General features: G+C 35.7%; 2 protein-coding genes across 15 annotated transcripts in view; both read right to left on the reverse strand.

The window, feature by feature from the left end:
- Positions 1–19,983, reverse strand: part of LOC121008795 (protocadherin gamma-A5-like) — a 321,828-nt gene that overhangs the window by 159,908 nt on the left and 141,937 nt on the right. Inside the window, exon 1 of one of the 14 annotated variants that reach the window (XM_040441510.1) lies at positions 16,091–18,621. The exons of 11 other annotated variants lie outside the window; for them this stretch is intronic. In XM_040441510.1, coding sequence (XP_040297444.1) covers positions 16,091–18,517 — 2,427 coding nt within the window. In that variant the 5' untranslated portion in view covers positions 18,518–18,621. Of the gene's footprint in view, positions 1–2,963; positions 3,033–10,933; positions 13,357–16,090; positions 18,622–19,983 lie in introns of those variants that run through there. 2 more of the 14 variants (XM_040441572.1, XM_040441660.1) reach the window with 2 other exon arrangements.
- On the reverse strand, positions 591–2,594 carry LOC120986764 (protocadherin gamma-B1-like). The gene has a single exon (XM_040415475.1). The coding sequence runs from the start codon at positions 2,592–2,594 to the stop codon at positions 591–593; it is 2,004 nt and encodes a 667-aa protein (XP_040271409.1).

Genomic DNA, 19,983 nt, shown 5'->3' on the forward strand with positions numbered 1-19,983 from the left:
AAAAAGTGGGTTTTGGCAATTTTCTTAAAAATTTTAAGAATTGCTTCTAAACTTCTAAGCCTTCTAACGTCCTAAAAAAATTAAATGACATTTCCAAAATGAGGCCAACATAAAGTAGACATATGGGGAATGTTAAGTAATAAATATTTTATGAGGTATCACTTTCTGTTTTAAAAGCAGAGAAATTGAAATTTAGAAAATTGCAAATTTTTCAAAATTTTTGGTAAATTTGGGATTTTTTCAGAAATAAAGGTGAAATATTTTGACTCAAATTTATGACTATCATGAAGTACAATGTGTCACGAGAAAACAATCTCTGAATGACTTGGATAAGTAAAGGCGTTGCAAAGTTATTACCACATAAAGTGAGATATGTCAGTTTTGCAAAATTAGGCCTGGTCAGGAAGAGGGCAAATGGCCCAGATGGCAAGTGGTTAAGTCATTGACACCATATAAACTAAATATTTGCCTCCATATTATAATTAATAAAATAATCATTCATGATTTTTATTTTTGAAATTAGATAATGTTAAACTCCATTTATAAAAAAACAAGAAAGATACTCACTTTAAAAATATTTATAGATATATTCAAATACATACCTTTGTTTCTACTGCTGAGTAAGTCTTTACATTTTTACTTTCGATACCTGAATCATCAGCATCTAAAAGACTGTCCACAGGCACATTGTGTTGAGGTTTAAGGAAGGCAAATTCCTGGTCATTTGGATCCAATGTTACACAAACATCATATGAATATGGCAGAGGTAAAGTGCCATTGTTAAATTGAGGAATAAATCTAGGATCAACCTGTGGATATAGACTTGAAGTCATTGATCCAAATGTGGTGAAAGACTTTGACTCTCTGTACCTTGAGACAACTGTGATAATTACAGTCAACATGAATAGAAAGGATATCAATGCCAAGGCTATTACCAAATAGAATTGTAGGTTGGACTGAGATTCTTCTTTGTTAGACTGACTGTTTAGCTCAGGAAGGACCTGATGAAAATTATTAGTAATTACCATGTTTATAGTCACTGAAGTGGACCGTGATGGAATCCCATTGTCTTTTACTAGAACCACAATTCCATGTTTCATGATGTCTCTTTCTTGAAATACATGTGATGTCCTGATCTCCCCTGTGTGCTGGTCAATGGTGAAGAGTGATGGTTCTGAAGATTGCAAAAAGTAAGACAACCAGGCATTGTGTCCAGAGTCAGCGTCCATTGCCACCACTTTAGATACTAAAGATCCTTGTTCAGAGGTCCAAGGAACAATCTCAAATATTGAGCTATCACTCTCTGGTGATGGGTACAAAATGATGGGTGAATTATCATTCAGATCTACTATACATATTCTTAATATTGTACTGCTGTTTAGAGATGGGTATCCATTGTCTTTGGCAATGATTTGGATATTAACTTCTTGATGCTTCTCATAATCAAATGAACGTTGAGCATAGATGACCCCAGTTACTGGATTCATGGAGATATAGGTAGACAGGAGATCTTCATTACTTCTATTTATTATAGAATATGTTATTTTAGAATTATCTACACTGTCCAAATCTCTTGCTTGAATACTAAATAGTGAAGCTCCTGGTGAGTTATTTTCTGAGACAAAGGAGGTATATTCTGACTTCTCAAACACTGGTGCATTGTCATTGATGTCTGATATATGAAGGCTAATAACTTTTCTAGAACTCATTTCAGGAGACCCCTTGTCTGAGGCCTGTATAGTGATGTTGTAGGATGATAATTCTTCTCTATCTAGAATACTTTTTGTAACAATTTTATAAAAATTACTTCCTGATGATTTAATTTCAAATGGCACATCACCTTTTACTAAACATTGAACATCACCATTTTCTTCAGAGTCACGGTCATGAACTTTAATTAGTGCAACCACAGTTCCAGGGATGGAATCCTCAGGAATAAGATCTGACAATGAAGTTATGGATATCTCAGGGGCATTGTCATTGACATCTAGGATTTCTATTAAAACCTTGGCTTTGGTTGCTAAGCTTCCTCCATCTTCTGCTTGCACTGCAATTTCATAAAACCTTGACATTTCATAATCTAAATGTCCTTTGCTTTTTATCTCTCCATTTTTTGGATTGATAGTAAAAGTCTGGAGAATATCATTTGCTGTGGTACTAATAGTGTAAGTAATGTCTGCATTGATTCCTTTATCTTCATCATTTGCACTGACCCGCAGAATTGTTGAATTCACTGGTATATTTTCCCTAACACTTACTTTATACACATCTTGTGTAAATACTGGTAAATTATCATTGAAGTCAGTGATAATGATATTAATTAAGGCAGTGCCTGTCTGTAAGGGATTTCCACCATCAGAAGCTGTTAGAATGAGTTCATGCTTGTCTTGTGTCTCTCGGTCTAGAGGTTTCTCTAGTATAAGCTCTAGAAATACACTGCCATCAGAGCTGATTTTCTCTCCAAGAGAAAAATATTGGTTTTTACTGAGTGTGTAGCTTATTAGAGAATTAATACCTACATCCAGATCTTCTGCATTTTGTAAAAGAAATCGACTTCCTGGGGAGGTAAATTCACTCATTTCTATTCTAATCATGTTAAGAATAAATTTAGGAGAATTGTCATTTATATCCTTAATATTGATCTTAACACTGAAGACATTTAGTGGATTTTCTACCACAGCCTCAAATGTAAGGACACAATCAGCTGCAGCTCTACACAATGTCTCCCTGTCTATCCTATCAGCAATATATAGGTTCCCATTATCCAGATTTATACTGAAATAATTCTCAGAGACCCCAGACACAATCCGTAATTTCCTTCTTGAGATATCCTTAACATCTAATCCAAGATCTTTTGCCAAATTTCCAATAATTGAACCTTTTCTCAATTCTTCATTAATAGAATAATGAATCTGACCAGAGACTGAATGACACAGCCAGGAAAATAAGAAGAGAAATATTACTTGCCATCTGAATTCTTGGATTGATTGTCCTTTCTGCAGTTGTAATTCAGCCATTCTTCTTCTTATCAGAAATACAATAGTAAAATTCCTTGTAATATATATAATCCAGTAGAATTACCAGCAGAAAATAATCCCTCTGCTAAATGAGTTGTATACCCAGTATATCTTAGTGTAAAATGCTGGGTGTTTCTTCTTGCTGTTGAACACTATCTGCATCATGGAGGTGATTCTGGATTTGCTGAATATTTTCCTTATTGGTGAACAGCGGCGCTCTGAGGTGTATATGGGGAACTACAGCATCAGTGACTTAGGTCCATTGCTAACACATATTACATTTAAATATGTTTTTGTTATTAGTGTCAATCATATTATATATGTATGGTATTTATATCACTTATAATAAAAGGTTTTAATTTTTTTTTAATAACTTACTGTGTAAGTGCTTTATGTATATGCATTTTTAACCAGGAGACTAATGTCAAAGTTCTAATACAGGGAATACTCCCTTAATCCTGACTTATACAGGGATAATTTATGAAAACCGTCTAAAAGAAAACCTGTCTTTGTAGAAACCAATTATAGCACAGCTTTAATTTTCGAATATGCTCTTGAAAAATAAAAACTGTGCTATGATCGGTTGCTTTGAGCAACAAAGGTTTTCTTTTAGAAAGTTTCATAAATCTTCCTCGTTTGTGTCTGAGAACACTCTCAGATGCTCAGATATAATATGACCAACAATCAACAACCATTATCTAACTGCTGCTTTTTTTGACCATACGGAGACTTTGGGTCATGCGATCAGAGTTCTCAGTCACGCGGACATCTACGTCATCATACCCGGAAACACACGCTGCTAGTAACCACGAGGAACGCCAACCACTGCAACTATACACAGCGCAGCGCCTATCTTCAGCCACCAACAAGCCTAACACCACCGCAGAATAGACATCAATGTAGGGAACTCTGCAAGGGGGAAGGCCCAGACTAGAGGTAAGACTAGTGCCATAGACTACGCGGGACGCCGCGTTCAAGCACATCCTCGGAACGGCAATATTCCCTTAAATGTGAGTTACCCCAACATTATTGATTATTAAAAGGTGGAATACTGTTCTGGCGATACTGACCTTATTGTGGCTTATGAAGTATTAATTTGGCGGCATTGACTGTACTGTGGTTTGTGAAGTAACATATTGTGGTGTCTGCAATACCGGGACTAATCATTTGATTCCGGAATCACGGACCTAAATGGTTGAACCGAAGTTGCCCTATCGTTTGCTAATACAATATAGTGCCTCCAATACTGGGACTGTCGATTATATATTATACGACGCAGCCAACTATATACGCATAATACCACACAGCATTAGATATTGCAATTGGGTTGAGGAGTCGTCATATTTATCGATTGCTTTTTATCTGGTACTTTTTAACCTTATTAATTATTTAATAATTTTTTAATTAATATATATTTTTTTTATAAATATACATGTATTCAGATAAAAAGTGAGTGCCTGCTGAATTCCATATACAATTTCTACTAAAGTTTGGGTGTACCATAGCAGAGCACCGCTACCATTCAAGTCAGATGGTGGAGCCACCTCACTCAAGCCACACTTTGCTAATGATATGAACAACACTTGGAAACACCAGGAGCGCATTGGCAATGTACCTTACTGGGAATTTTACCTGCAGTGGGCCCATACACAGTATATATATGCAAAAGTATCCACATATATATATATATATATATATATATTTTGGTGATTACTAAAGTAGACTTTTGTGGTTATACCAGGATGCAAGCACACAAATATTACACAGAGATAACTAACACCTAAAAAGTGTACTACAGGGCTCACTGCTAGTATAGAAAATAATTTCTCTAACTAAAAACCTTCATTAGTATTCTTGTATAATGCTCAACATACCAGGCAATTTTAGTCAGAAAAATTGTGCTAGTCTGGTCACAGTGTGTGTGTTCCAAAATGGTATCAACTTGGCTTGGCCACACCACCTCCTAGTTTGGCTCCGCCTACAACATATGGCCACTTCTACAATGGGGACGAGCCCCCTTGAGGCCAGTCACTGTCGCAAGCTGCTATTGTCTGCTCCCCCTTCCCCACCGTGGCCAGATATTTTGATCCAAATGATGGGGAGATGCAGCAGCGGCCGTGCAGGGATCTGGAGTGATGCGGGTGCTGTGGAGCAGGTAAGTATAATCCGTACAAGGCCTGGGGATTAGGGGGGAGTGATATTTTAGATATTGGATATACTCTTTAATAGTCCCACAAGGGGACTATAACATGAAATCCCTATAGTGCATTGCATTTTAATGTCAGTGCCATATTGACATTGACTAGCAAGCTTTGCCAGAGAGGTGCACCCTGCTGTTGAACACTCAAGACAGATTTGGGGCGTACACCAGGTCCCAGCCTGCCTATACACACATTAGCAGTCCTCTCTTTCTGTCACTTCTTCCATGAGGCAGATGCCATTACCTGTAGCATGTAAGAGGATAAACAGCCCTGATCGGCACTCTTGCTGTTCCGGGTTGTTAGAGCTGAGCCTCGCTATCCCCTACTTGGGAGACCTAAGCAGCGATTAGACCGAGCTGCTATGAAAAGTCCATAAAAAGGCAGTATTAGTGGTCACTTAGAGGTTGTGTAAAGTGCCAAAACAAACAAGATGGGGGTCATTTATCATATTTGCTACTGTATGCCTGCTTAGTGGCGCAAAAAGAAGCATGCAACATTTGTGCGTATTTGTGACCTTTGGTGAAATTTTGTGACGTTTGATGTGTAAACCACATCTCACTTGCACCGAATTGTGTTACTATGCACCATTTCATAAATTAGATGCACCTGCACAAACCATAGAAAGACTTAAATCTGACACAAAAACACAACATATAATAAACTCCCCCTATTTCTAAAATGATTGTCCACTTATTCGTTAAACTTTATGTTACTCTATTGCAATACTCATCTATCCTCCTACCTCCTCTAACAACTGCAACTGCATACAAGTAAACATAGATGGATATTTATCAAGTCTGCCAGTCCTGATCTCCCTGTGGTGGAGTAAGATGGAACTTTTTTAAGAAGCAGATGCCTTTTAATAAATTATTCGCATCTCAGTCCCTTCTTGCGCCATGAAACTCAAGTCTACGCCAGACAGGGTCTGGAAAAGACTTGAGCTCTAACTTATGCCAGTTTCTGACTATATAGTAAATCTGGGGGACTAAGTCCTGCCTCTCCTAATAAGTCCCAGCGCCTTTCTAGCCACTTCTGAGTGTTGAGAAGCTTAAAAAGTTGCAAATCATGGTGCAAGTATAGCGTGAACCATAGTTTGCAACTTTTGCAGCATAAACACTTTAGTAAATGTCCCCGTAGTCCCTTCTCTCATGTCCCTAAGCCCTATCTCCATTTCTTTACATCTTGTGTATTTACATGTCAATATGATATGATAGCATATTGCCCGTAGCTACCAATCACAGTGCTGAAACCAAAATGAGGCAAAAACTCCAGCAAAAAAATAAAAATAAAGTTATATATAAAGTTATATATAAAGTTATATATGACCACTATTGGTCACGTATGGACATGCATATAATAATACCATAAAAAACCTGTAAAGTAGATGCCAGACCACTTACAATCAGAATACATTTTATTAATCAGTTAGACCAACACATAAGTTAAAAACAAGTTAGATACAGGGAAAAAGGCGACATCCATTGGAGGAGAACACAGTGGGAACAGTTCATATATGTCCACAAGGAGATAAGAATAAGTAAATAAATTGCAAGTACAGAAAGTAATGAACAGCAAAATGTGCAGGACAAAAAACAGTTACCCATACTGTGTCTTCTCCAGGATAGCGCCAACCCCAACGTGCGTTTCAGCGAACCTTTGCACTTTATTTTCTTATTGTTATCTCCTTGTGGAAATATATGAACTGTTCCCACTGTGTTCTTCTCCAATAGATGTCGCCTTTTCCCTGTACCTAATTGTTTTTAACTTATGTATTGGTCTAACTGATTAATAAAATTTATACTGATTGCAAGTGGTCTGACATCTACTTTATAATTTTTTTTTCAATCACAGTGCTGTACATATTTGGAAATGCAGGTATCACTAATTAAACCATCATATTTGATATAATTATTGTTCAGAAAATATTGTAGTTATAATGCTTAATGGGGATCTATATTTAAAAGGACCTTTCACCACACCTGACATGCCTATTTTAATAATTATATGCATTCCCCATGTAATAATAATTCTGGTGCATCTATTCTTATGGCTCTATGTTGTACCATTACTTTATTTCTACTAGAAGTTGTAAATGAATTACTAGCAGTCTACAGAGGGGTGTTAACAAGTTGGAAGTTTGTCCCTGCACAGTCTGACTCTATTTAAGCAGTGCTGTCATTGTCAGACTATGCAGGTACACCCTCCCCCAACTGGTTACCATCCCTCTGTACACTTACTGCAGACTGCTAGCAATTCATTCACAACTTCTATTAGAAATAATAAAGGAATTATACAACATACAAACATAAGAATAGATGTTCCAGAATTGTTATTACATGGGACATGCATGAAGCTACTAAAATAGGCATGTCAGGAGTGGTGACAGCTCCTCTTTAAACAGTGTTAAAATAATGATATTGTGCAAACAAGACCAACATAACACATTAGGAGGTTTGTACAGGATTAAAAAAAGAAAATTTCTTCTAAACACTTTGCTACATTTTTCCAAGGGTTATGTGTGGTATTGTAGCTCAGATATAGTCACCTTAATAGAATGAAGGTTCAATACCACTCGTGAAAAACATTACCGTAATCTAGTAATTTTTCCCTACTGTATGTCTTGATAGTTTCCTCCCCTTATGTCTCTCTGATAGCTTTTCTAGATGGCATTCTTGGCAGATTTTTTTCTGGGAAATACCCACTTAGCCAATCAGTGGCTGCAGCCTGCCACAGATTATGATTGGCTTAGTGATATTATCCTTCATGTTAAGAGGACCCAGGAAGTATAGACCAGCGGAGACTTGGAAGCATCGGATGAGGGCATTGTGGATTAGTAAAATGAGAAACAAGTTTTTAGGAGATGTTACACCATTTTGAAGCTGTTTAAACACATGTTACCAGCCACAACCTCCTTAATGACTTCCTGTTTTGTGACCATTCTCACTACACACAGAATAGGCCTAATTTCCCTGACAACCAGTAGTCACAGTTGATGCTTTTCCCCATAACAAATTATGTATGGCTCATAATACTGGTGTTTATTTGTCATATTGTTGTAGCATTGTCTGACTCTCAAGTAACTCAAATCTGGTTTCCTGCTATAACCAACTTAAGCATATGGCTTAATACAGGAGAGCTTCAGCGAAACCTTTTTTATCCTTAGGAAGAAAAGTAAATGGGTTCGTAGGGCAATGGCTCACTTCGCTGTGGACCTGGAATGGTGCTCTAGTCTGACTTGAAATCACCCTTTCAATAGTATTACAATTGAGCTAGAATTAGACTTCCACTATAAAATATAGTAGTCACAGGGAGTTAGTAATAATACTTGAATTTATTGTATCACACAAAATTATAATAAAAATATAAATCTAAAACTAAATGAACCCCCCTAAAATTATCTTAAAACATGGGAATATTGTACACATATAAGTACACTTTGTATAATATGGCCAACAAGTGGTACGTATAATAAGTCCCAGATCGGCTGCTTGGGTCACGCAGAATATTTCAGTGCTGAAATCCAGATCTTAATTCAATATAATCCAGTTGGTTCACATGGGTAATTTCATAAATATGGTGCTAATATGGTAAGTTCATATGTGCAGGTGCAAACAGTCCTTTTTGTTTCCCGTATGTGCGCTAGTAATTCAGAAGGATTATCAGATCAATATTATTGCAAACACTGTGTGATCAACCACATCAATATATTCCACCTGGTGTAAATCCTGCAGTTCCAAGGGTTTGCTATCAAGGGTCACTATCTGCGAACACCGAACGAACTGGGATTGCACACACGTCCAAGTAAGCCCACTGAAGTGGGACGCCACAGGGGGCAGACCCTTGGAACTGTGAGTATCATCTATATTCAAGTTTATACAACTCCCAACCCGAATACTCTTACAATGTGGATATGATATAACTCATGAGAAACGGGTAGGATTTACACAAAGTGGAATATATTGATGCGGTTGATCACACAGTGTTTGCAATAATTTTGATCTGATAATCCTTCTGAATTACTAGCGCACATACGGGAAACAAAAAGGATTGTTTGCACCTCCACATATGAACTTACCATATTAGCACCGTATTTATGAAATTACCCATGTGAGCCAACTGGATTATATTTAATTGAGCGACTGACGATTAAAGATCTGGATTTTAGCACCTTAATATGCTGCGTGACCCAAGCAACTGATCTGGGACTTATTATACGTACCACTTGTTGGCCATATTATGCAAAGTGTACTTATATGTGTACAATATTCCCATGTTTTAAGATAATTTTAGGGGGGGTTCATTTAGTTTTAGATTTATATTTTTATTATAATTTTGTATGATACAATAAATTCAAGTATTATTATTAACTCCATGTGACTATTTTATTTTAGAGTGCCAGTCTTATTCTAGCTTTTTTTATCCTTAACCTCTCAAACTTTGACATAAAAAAGACTATAGAATGAAAACCACATAAATAATTTAAAAATAATAAACCATTTTGTAATATTTTATCTACAACATCAAAAGTGTATAAAAAAATGTAGTGTAAACATGTAAATATATGTTACTGATTAAAAATTTCTTTCTATTTGAAACTGTAGATCAGTATATCAGTCATAAACACTGCTACTCTAATTCTTATTTAATAAGCAGCAATAATTCAGATCATGTAGCAACTAATGTGACTTTACTAGGTTTGCAAACCTGAATTTTTTTAAAGTTAACCCAAAAATCACAGAGATTAGCGAAGGTTTTAAGAGGAATTTTAAGTTTTCCAGAAGTGTTTGTTGCTGTAATGTGCATCTGTCTTGAGATTATTTAACATTATATGCCACCCCTTTACTGGACTAAGATTGTAACAACTTTTTATAACGTTTTAAAAACTTTGACATTGATATATCTGGCTTGGATAAGATTTGCAGGTTAATTATGGCCACTTTCCCACTGACTTTTTTATGGATTGTCCAGGAATTTGTGGCATTGGCATTGCAATTTTTATACCACTGTCATTGTGACAATTGATTCTTTAATACAAACCAAATGAACCCCTTCCTCCTACCACACAAGAGAATTTGGACTCAAACCATACAGCTAAAGCTGTGTGGTTCCAATAAACATATGGCATATTTTTATTTCTCAAAGTATAGGAGCACTCTTTCCTAATCATTAACGTAGTTAAGGCAATATACTCTATGCTGCTTTCCCATTGGGGGCTTGAATGCAATGCAGGCATATAAGGGCCACATAAACTCTGGTATAAAAGAAAGCCAGACTTCTTCAACAGATGGCATTGAAAAACGTTTTGCTATGACAGTAATGGAAGTATCCATAATCAGAACTTCAACTTGTTTCAGCAATAACATGTCCATAGTATTATCAAATTAACAGCTTCAATACAAAGTATAAGTCCCAAATGGCTTACAAACCTTTGCAGTGAACTGAGCTCAAGAACATATAAAGCATATAAAATACAAAAATAGATAATCATGGCTAAATCGTACAAGAAAAGACTACTGAAATGAACTTACACATTTGTATATTAATTCATGATTCCCACTTTAAGCACAACCATCATCCACTCATTGCTGAAAATATTTACTTCTATATCAGAATTAATGAATTGTTAGTACATACATTTTATTAATGAAATTGGACTTTCAGATCTCTTTGAGATGACCACTCATATAAGGATCAGAGCTGGTCTTAAATACATACCTGTGTTTCTGTAGATGAAGAATTCTTTAAATGTTCACTTCCAATCCCTGAGTCATCACCATCTATTAGACTGTCCACAGGAACATTGTGTTGAGGTTTAAGAAATGCAAATTCCTGGTCACTTGGATCCAGAGTTACACAAAGATCATATGAATATGGCAAAGGTAATGTGCCATTGCTGAACTGTGAAATGAATCTGGGATCAACCTGTGGATATAGACTTGTACTCATTGATTGAAATGAGGTAGAAGACTTGGACTCTTTATATTTTGAGATAACTATGATAATCACAGTCAACATGAAGAGAAAGGAAATCAATGCCAAGGCTATTACCATGTAGAATTGTAGATTGGACTGAGATTCCTCCTTTTCAGTGTGACTATTCAGCTTAGGATGGACTTGATGAAAATGACCTGCAATCACCATGTTTATAGTGACTGAAGATGAGCGGGATGGAATCCCATTGTCTTTTACTAGAACCACAATTCCATGTTTCATGATGTCTCTTTCTTGAAATATACCTGATGTTCTGATCTCACCTGTGTGCTGGTCAATGGTGAAGAGTGATGGTTCTGAAGACTGTAAAAAGTAAAACAACCAGGCATTGTGTCCAGAGTCAGCATCCACTGCCACCACTTTAGATACTAAAGATCCTTTTTCAGAAGTCCAAGGGACCATCTCAAATGTTGAGCTGTCATCCTCTGATGATGGGTAGAGAATGATGGGTGAATTATCATTCTGGTCTACTATACAAATTCTTAGTGTTGCACTGCTGTTCAGAGATGGAGATCCATTGTCTCTGGCAATGACTTGGATATTAAATTCTGTATCCTTCTCAAAATCAAATGACCGCTGAGCATAAATGACCCCAGAAACTGGATTCATGGAGATATAAGAAGACAGGAGATCTTCATTATATCTGCTCATTATAGAATATGTTATCTTAGCATTGTCTTCACTGTCCATATCTTTCGCTTGAATAATAAAAATTGATGCTCCTGGTGAATTATTTTCTGTGATAAATGCAGTGTAACCTAATTTGTCAAATATTGGTGCATTGTCATTCATATCTGATATGTGAAGGCTAATAACTTTTCTAGAACTCATTTCAGGAGATCCTTTGTCTGAGGCTTGTATTGTGATGTTGTATGATGATATCTTTTCTCTATCTAGACTACTTTTTGTAATAATTTTATAAAAATTTCCTGTTGTTGTTATTAACTCAAATGGCAAATCATCTGTTATTATACATTGAACCTCACCATTTTCTTTGGAGTCTGCATCATGAACTTGAATTAGGGCCACCATAGTTCCAGTGGCTGAATCCTCAGAAATGATATCTGATGATGTAGTTATGGATATCTCAGGAGCATTATCATTTTCATCTGTTATTTCTATTAAAACCTTAGCATTGGCTGCTAGGCCTCCACCATCCTTTGCTTGCACAGATAGGTCATAGAATTTATTGACTTCATGATCAAGTTGTCCTTTTATTTTAACTTCACCATTATTAGGATTTATAGCAAATGTTTCAAAAATTATGTTTGCTGTGCTTATAAGTGAATATGTAATCTGTGCATTGACACCTTCATCTTCATCACATGCACTGACCTGCAAAATTGTTGAATTCACTGGTATATTTTCCCTAACACTTACTTTATATACATCCTGTGTAAATATTGGAGAATTATCATTAGAGTCAATGATAATGATATTAATTAAGGCAGTGCCTGTCTGTACAGGATTTCCACCATCAGAAGCTGTTAGAATGAGTTCATGCCTGTCTTGTGTCTCTCGGTCTAGAGGTTTCTCTAGTATGAGCTCTGGAAATACACTGCTGACTTTCTCTCTAAGAGCAAAATACTGATTTGTACTGAGTTTGTAGCTTATCAGAGAATTAATACCAAAATCCAAATCTTCTGCATTTTGTAATACAAATTTTGCTCCTGGGGAGGTTGATTCACTGATTTCTAATGTCAATGTGTCATGATGAAATTTAGGAGGATTGTCATTTATATCCTTGATATCAATCTTAACACTAAAAATGTTTAAGGGATTTTCTACCACAGCATCAAATGTAAGGACACAATCAACTGAAGCTCCACACAATGTCTCCCTGTCTATCCTATCAGCAATGTATAGATTTCCATTATCCATATTTATATTGAGATATTTCTCTGAGATTTTAGACACAATACGGAATTTCCTTTTGTAGAGATCCTTAACATTTAATTGAAGATCCTTTGCTAAGTTTACCATAACAGAATCTTTTCTTAGTTCTTCATTAATAGAATAATGAATCTGACCAGAGACTGAATGACACAGCCAGGAAAATAAGAAGGAACATATTACTTGCCATCTGAGTCCTTGCATTGATTGTCCTTCCTGTAGTTGTAATCCAGCCATCCTTCTTTACCAGAAATATAATGCTGAAATCCTTTGTTGTATATGTAAAATCCACTGGATCAGAACAGAAATCTATGAATCCTCTTTTTTGTGAATCCTATACCCGGCAAATCCTAATCTGAAATGCTATGTATTTCTTCTTGCAGTTGAACACTGTCTGTATCATGTAGGTGATTCTGGATTTGCTGAATATTTTCCTTATTGGTGAACAGTGGCGCTCTGAGGCGTATATGGGGAACTACAGCATCAGTGACTTAGATTTAAAGTTTTCTGCACATAAACCTATTTATTATAGAAAAGTAGAACACTTACAGAATATAGAAAACTGATTTATATTTTTTTAACAAAGGTGTGCCATATACAATCATTTGTAAACAAAACTCTATTCTAAAAATAATAATAAAAAAAAAAAGTAGTATATTTTAAATCCCATAAGAATGTTCAGTTAAATCTATTTTCCCTCTGCTTCATACTTATTGCTTTTTTCCTCTGATATGCAATAATTCTATTACATCAAACCCTTAGTAAGTCTAAAACGAGTGCCGTGGTACTCATAATCATGGTCCAGTGATATCATAGTGAATCAACCAGTGGCCTTGAAGAAGTCTTTCTATGGCCTAAATATGCTCTTTAAATGAAATAAAGTTTATTGGATGACTGCTGCCTTGAAAGAATGATCTTCAGAATTATGACCGTGCTACTTTTACAAAATTTTTAATAACAACATTTCCAAAAGCTACATAGAAATGAAACTCAAAAATAATTAAATGTTAAAACTAAATTTGGGATATCGATTAATATAAAAATAAAAATCAGACATTATATAGCACATGACAATTTCTTTCTAACAAAGCTAGAACCAGCCCTGTACCGCATGTGGATCCAGAGATCTCATTCATTGCTCTGTTGCATTTATATCAAACTGTCAGCTCAAGGGGAGGGTCATCTCTGCTTTATCTAAGGAGGTATGTCCATTCTCTCTCCCTACCACTGCTCAGGAGGCAGTTCAAAGATGAAACTGAAAATGTGCGGCCTTCTTAGTGAACCAGACAAAGAAATAAGAACAGGATCAAAGAGCAGGTGGCTCTTTACAGAAGACTTTATTGAATAACTATGTTGCAGAATTTTTTATTATATGCAATTACAAAAGTATTCAGATCCAGGTGCTTGTTTGAAAACTTTAGAATATTTTTCTAGGGACAACCCCTTTAATGGTGATAAGAAAAACCTGGGCTTTTGATAGGTGCCATGAATAACTTGAGAACTCTCAAAAGTGTTGTTAGAAATTAATAACTATACCTATTGTCAGTTAAAGTTCCACCCTTTCCAATGCTATGTGCTCATGCATCCTAGTCTTCTCTAAGTTTCTTAGTTTACACATTCAATTTAGCAGTAAGGCAACTATACTATTTTATGCACTCATCAACATATATGTAAGCACAGAATCTTCAGCCTCGCCACATATCTACTCTCTATATCTGTCAATCTTGTCTATATTACTCTCATAGTTGAGCCACTTAACTTGCTGTTAGTTGTTTAGAGTAATATACAAGAGAATTGCGCCTAGACACAAATACAGTACATCACAATGTATAAAATATGTAGCTCTGCAAAAGTGGTCTAATAGTACACTTTAATAAATTACATTTCACCTCATTAGTTTTATACATGAGGACTGTGTGTTAGATTGTTATAAAAGCAAAATAAAGGAGCTCAAAAATTATTGCATGTTATGACGTATAATTGCATATTATATATTCACTAGGTTGGCTAAAGATCCTGTTAAAAAACCTCAAAAGACACAGTTAACAAGTCCAACACAACAAAGTGTCCAAAACACAAAGAAACCGAGTCAACTTTAAAAATATCTGGTATTGCAGCTTATCCCTGTCTCTGATCTTGCTCACTAATATATCTCTTTGTCTATGGAAAATTTTATAATATCTAATTAATTTCATTGTGGCCAATTTATCATTACTTTAACCAAAATATTATGATAATTTACATAGTACACATAGTTTGTTCTATGCAAACACAAATTTGCTAATTATCATGAATCTTTAAAAAAAAATGCATATAAATCTGCCATGCTTCTGATTCTATGTGTCATGCTGCCTACAGATCACATGCATATTCGCTATGACTGTCTCCCTTAATATTAAAGGTCATTGCTGGTCATAGTAGAATGGCACAAACAGGATAGGTCATCAGTATCTGATAGTAGGGTGGAAACACCTGGGACCCCCACTGATCAGCTGTTTGAGAAGGCACCAAAGCTCCTGAGAGTGCTGCAGTCTTCTCCATGCTTACCAAGCATAGCGCCATACATCATATAGCAGCTATGCTTGGTATCGCACTCATCTCTTTCACTTCTATGGGGCTGAGCTGCTCCTACGCCATGTGACCGATGAACATGTCGTCACTTGCCTAGAGAAAGCTAATAGAAGGCCGCGGTGCTCATAGGAGCACTGGTGTCTTTCTCAAACAGCTGATCGTCTGGGGTCCTACAGTAGGTGTCAGACACCCATTGATCAGATACTGATGACCTATCTAGAGGATAGGTCATTGGTTATAAAGTCTCAGAAAACCCTATTAACTGTACAAAATCCAGTGGGCAAAGGTTTTGTATGCAATTATTGATAACGGCAAAAAGATACTTTTTAATAGTGACTATAAACACCATATTACAGCAATAAATCAAATTTAGTAACACATATAAGACACTATACTATGAACAGATAAAATACATACCTTTGTTAAAACTGTTTCCGCAGGATCACGGTTCTTTAAACTTTCAATTCCAATCCCTGAGTCATCAGCATCTATTAAACTATCCACAGGAACATTATGTTGAGGTTTAAGGAAAGCAAATTCCTGCTTGTTTGGATCCAATGTTACACAGACATCATATGAATATGGCAGAGGTAAAGTCCCAGCGTTGAACTGTGGAAAAAATCTGGGATCAGCCTGTGGATATAGACTTGTATTCAAGGATCCAAATGAGGTAGGAGATTTTGAGTCTCTATATTTGGAGACAACTGCAATAATCACAGTCAACATGAAGAGGAAGGAAATCAGTGCCAAAGCTATTACCAAGTAGAATTGTAGATTGGACTGATATTCTTCTTTGTTAGATTGACTGCTCAGCTCAGGAAGGATCTGATGAAAATGACCTGCAATCACCATGTTTATAGTGACTGAAGCTGAGTGGGATGGAATCCCATTGTCTTTTACTAGAACCACAATTCCATGTTTCATGATGTCCCGTTCTTGAAATGAACGTGATGTCCTGATCTCTCCTGTGTGCTGGTCAATAGTAAAGAGTGACGGTTCTGAAGATTGTAAAAAGTAAGACAACCAGGCATTGTGTCCAGAGTCAGCATCCACTGCCACCACTTTAGATACTAAAGATCCTTGCTCAGAAGTCCAAGGAACTATCTCAAATATTGAGCTATCACCCTCTGGTGATGGATAAAGAATGATGGGTGAATTATCATTCAGATCTACTATACAAATTTGTAATGCTATACTACTGTTCAGAGATGGAGAACCATTGTCTTTGGCAATGATCTGGATGTAAATTTCTTTATGTTTCTCATAATCAAATGACTGTTGAGCATAAATAACTCCAGTGACTGGGTTTATGGAGATGTAGGTGGATATAGGATCATGTTCATTACTTCTACTCATTATAGAATATGTTATCTTTCCATTGGCATCACTGTCCATATCTCTTGCTTGAATACAAAAAATTGAAGCTCCTGGTAAATTATTTTCTGGTATACATGTGAAATAAGCCAATTTCTCAAACACAGGGGCATTGTCATTCACATCTGATACATCAAGTCTAATAACCTTTCTAGAAGTCATTTCAGGAAATCCTTTGTCTGAGGCTTCTACTGTGATGTTGTAGGATGATGATTTTTCTCTATCTAGACTACTTTTTGTAACTATTTTATAAAAATGACCTGCTGATGATAATAGTTCAAATGGAATATCACCTATAATTTTACATTGAACTTCACCATTTTCTTCTGAATCAGGATCATGAACATTAATTAATGCCACCACAGTTCTAGGGGCTGAATCCTCAGAAATGATGTGTGTTGATGAAGTTATGGATATCTCAGGAGCATTGTCATTTATATCTATGACTTCTATTAAAACCTTGGCTTTTGCTGCTAAGCTTCCTCCATCTTCGGCTTGCACTGAAATTTCATAAAACCGTAACACTTCATAATCTAAATATCCTTTATTGTTTATCTCTCCATTTTGAGGGTTGATAGTAAAAGTCTGAAGAATATCATTTGATGTAGTTCTAAAAGAGTAAGTGATCTGTGCATTGATACCTTCATCTTCATCACTTGCACTGACCTGCAGAATTGTTGAATTCATTGGTATATTTTCTCTAACACTTACTTTATATACATCCTGTGTAAATACTGGAGAATTATCATTTATATCACTGATAATGACATTAATTAAAGCAGTGCCTGTCTGTACAGGATTTCCACCATCAGAAGCTGTTAGCATGAGTTCATGCTTGTCTTGTATCTCTCGGTCTAGAGGTTTCTCTAATATGAGCTCTGGAAATACACTGCCATCAGAGCTGACCTTCTCTCCAAGAGAAAAATACTGATTTGTACTCAGTTTGTAGCTTATCAGAGAATTGATACCCACATCCAGATCTTCTGCATTTTGAAGAAGAAATCTTCTTCCTGGAGAGGTAGATTCGCTCATTTCTATCCTAATTGTGCCAAGAATAAATGTGGGTGGATTGTCATTTATATCTTGAATATCAATCTTAACACTGAATACATTTAGTGGATTTTCTACCACAGCATCAAATGTAAGGACACAATCAGCTGCAGCTCTACACAATGTCTCCCTGTCTATCCTATCAGCAATGTATAGGTTTCCATTATCCAGATTTATACTGAAATATTTCTCAGAGATTTTAGATACAATGCGTAATTTTCTTCTGGAGAGATCCTTAACATTTAACTGAAGATCTTTTGCTAAATTCCCTACAATTGAGCCTTTTCTTAATTCTTCATTAATATAGTAATGAGTCTGAGCAGAGACTGAATGAAAAATCCAGGAAAAAAAGAAGGGAAATATTACTTGCCATCTAATTCCTTGCATTGATTGTCCATTATGCAGTTGTAATCCAGCCATCCTTCTTCTCAGAAGAAATATAATGGTAAAGTTCCTTGTAATATTTGTAATCCAATGGAAAACAAGATATGAAACCTTTTCTATGAATCCTATTCCCAGTATAACCTGGTATGAAATGCCATGTATCTCTTCTTGGTGTTGAACACTGTCTGCATCATGGAAGTGATTCTAGATTTTCTGAATATTTTCTTTATTGGTGAACAGCGGCGCTCTGAGGTGAATATGGGGAACTACAGCATCAGTGATGTTTCAGGTTCTTTGCTAATAGATGATACGTTTTTGTATGTATTCTTAAAATACATATACAGTATTTATTTTATAAATGTGATTTTTTAAGTTCAAAGTACTAAATATTCTTTATTCATAGTTTTATCATTTTAAATAATGAATAATTGCATTGTTGTTCATTTGGTAATTTTATCAATTGGTTATATACACTCTACACACAACTCAACTTTGAGCTCAATTCAGATGAATTTGGAACTGCAACTGCCATTTTTGAGAAACTGATCAGTTTTCTGGTTATCCATTTATCCAACTGTATACTTTAGCTAAGCTGTCAACAGTAAGATATACCATATACCATAACTAAGAATATTTTTGACTAAATTTACTAAAATAAAGACTAGCCTTTTGCTCATAGTAACTAATCATAGTGCAGGTCTTCAATTATCGGATCTATATTAAATGTTATATAAAAATCATCAATATAACACATTTTGCAATACATATGACACAATGAAAGACGAATAACACCTACATAACCACTAAAATATAATGTTATAACTATCCTTTGCCATCTTGTGCTTGTGCCTCTGATCCTCCCGTCCTGATATTTCATTATACAGATTTTAGATAACTTTTTGTATTTGCTAATACACTGCCTATAGTAGGGGTACATAACCTTTTCTGGTTACTGATGGCAGCAGTTAGAAATATTGCTCATGCAAATCCTTGGTGGCAATGCTCTGATCTCATATAGTTGCAATATTTCTTATGCTGACTCCTAAGTGGCTTATGCTCATGACAGAACTATAGCACTCTGTTACTATAACACAGGCTTCAATTGTGGCTTAGTATAGGATAGCAGAGGATCTCTAAAACAACCCTGGTCTGGTAAATTATATCTTTAGCTTAATAAGTCTCCAAATTTTAACATACAATAAATAAAAAAAAGTCTATAGAAACCTTTAACCCCAAGTACATAAAATGGCTCAACAGATATCCAAAGATATCACGTGCCTTTTTGGAGAAACAAGATTTTGTGATACCCTCTCCATTATATATATATATATATATGTGTGTGTGTGTGTGTGTGTGTGTAGCCATCCATTGGTGATGTTTTAGATTGAAGCAAGGGTTTTGCTAGCCTGTATTGAATTTGTTTAATGAGAAATTTACTGTAGGTCCTTAACTAAATTGAAGCTAAAGATAGACACTTATGACTCCTGTCTTTTCCATCTGTA

The sequence above is a fragment of the Bufo bufo genome, chromosome 1 (genome assembly GCF_905171765.1).
Source record: "Bufo bufo chromosome 1, aBufBuf1.1, whole genome shotgun sequence".
In the NCBI taxonomy this organism is placed as follows: Eukaryota; Metazoa; Chordata; class Amphibia; order Anura; family Bufonidae; genus Bufo; species Bufo bufo.

Coding starts and splice junctions, on each gene's coding strand:
- LOC120986764 (XM_040415475.1), bottom strand. CDS start 2,594: ATGATTAGAATAGAAATGAGTGAATTTACCTCCCCAGGAAGTCGATTT.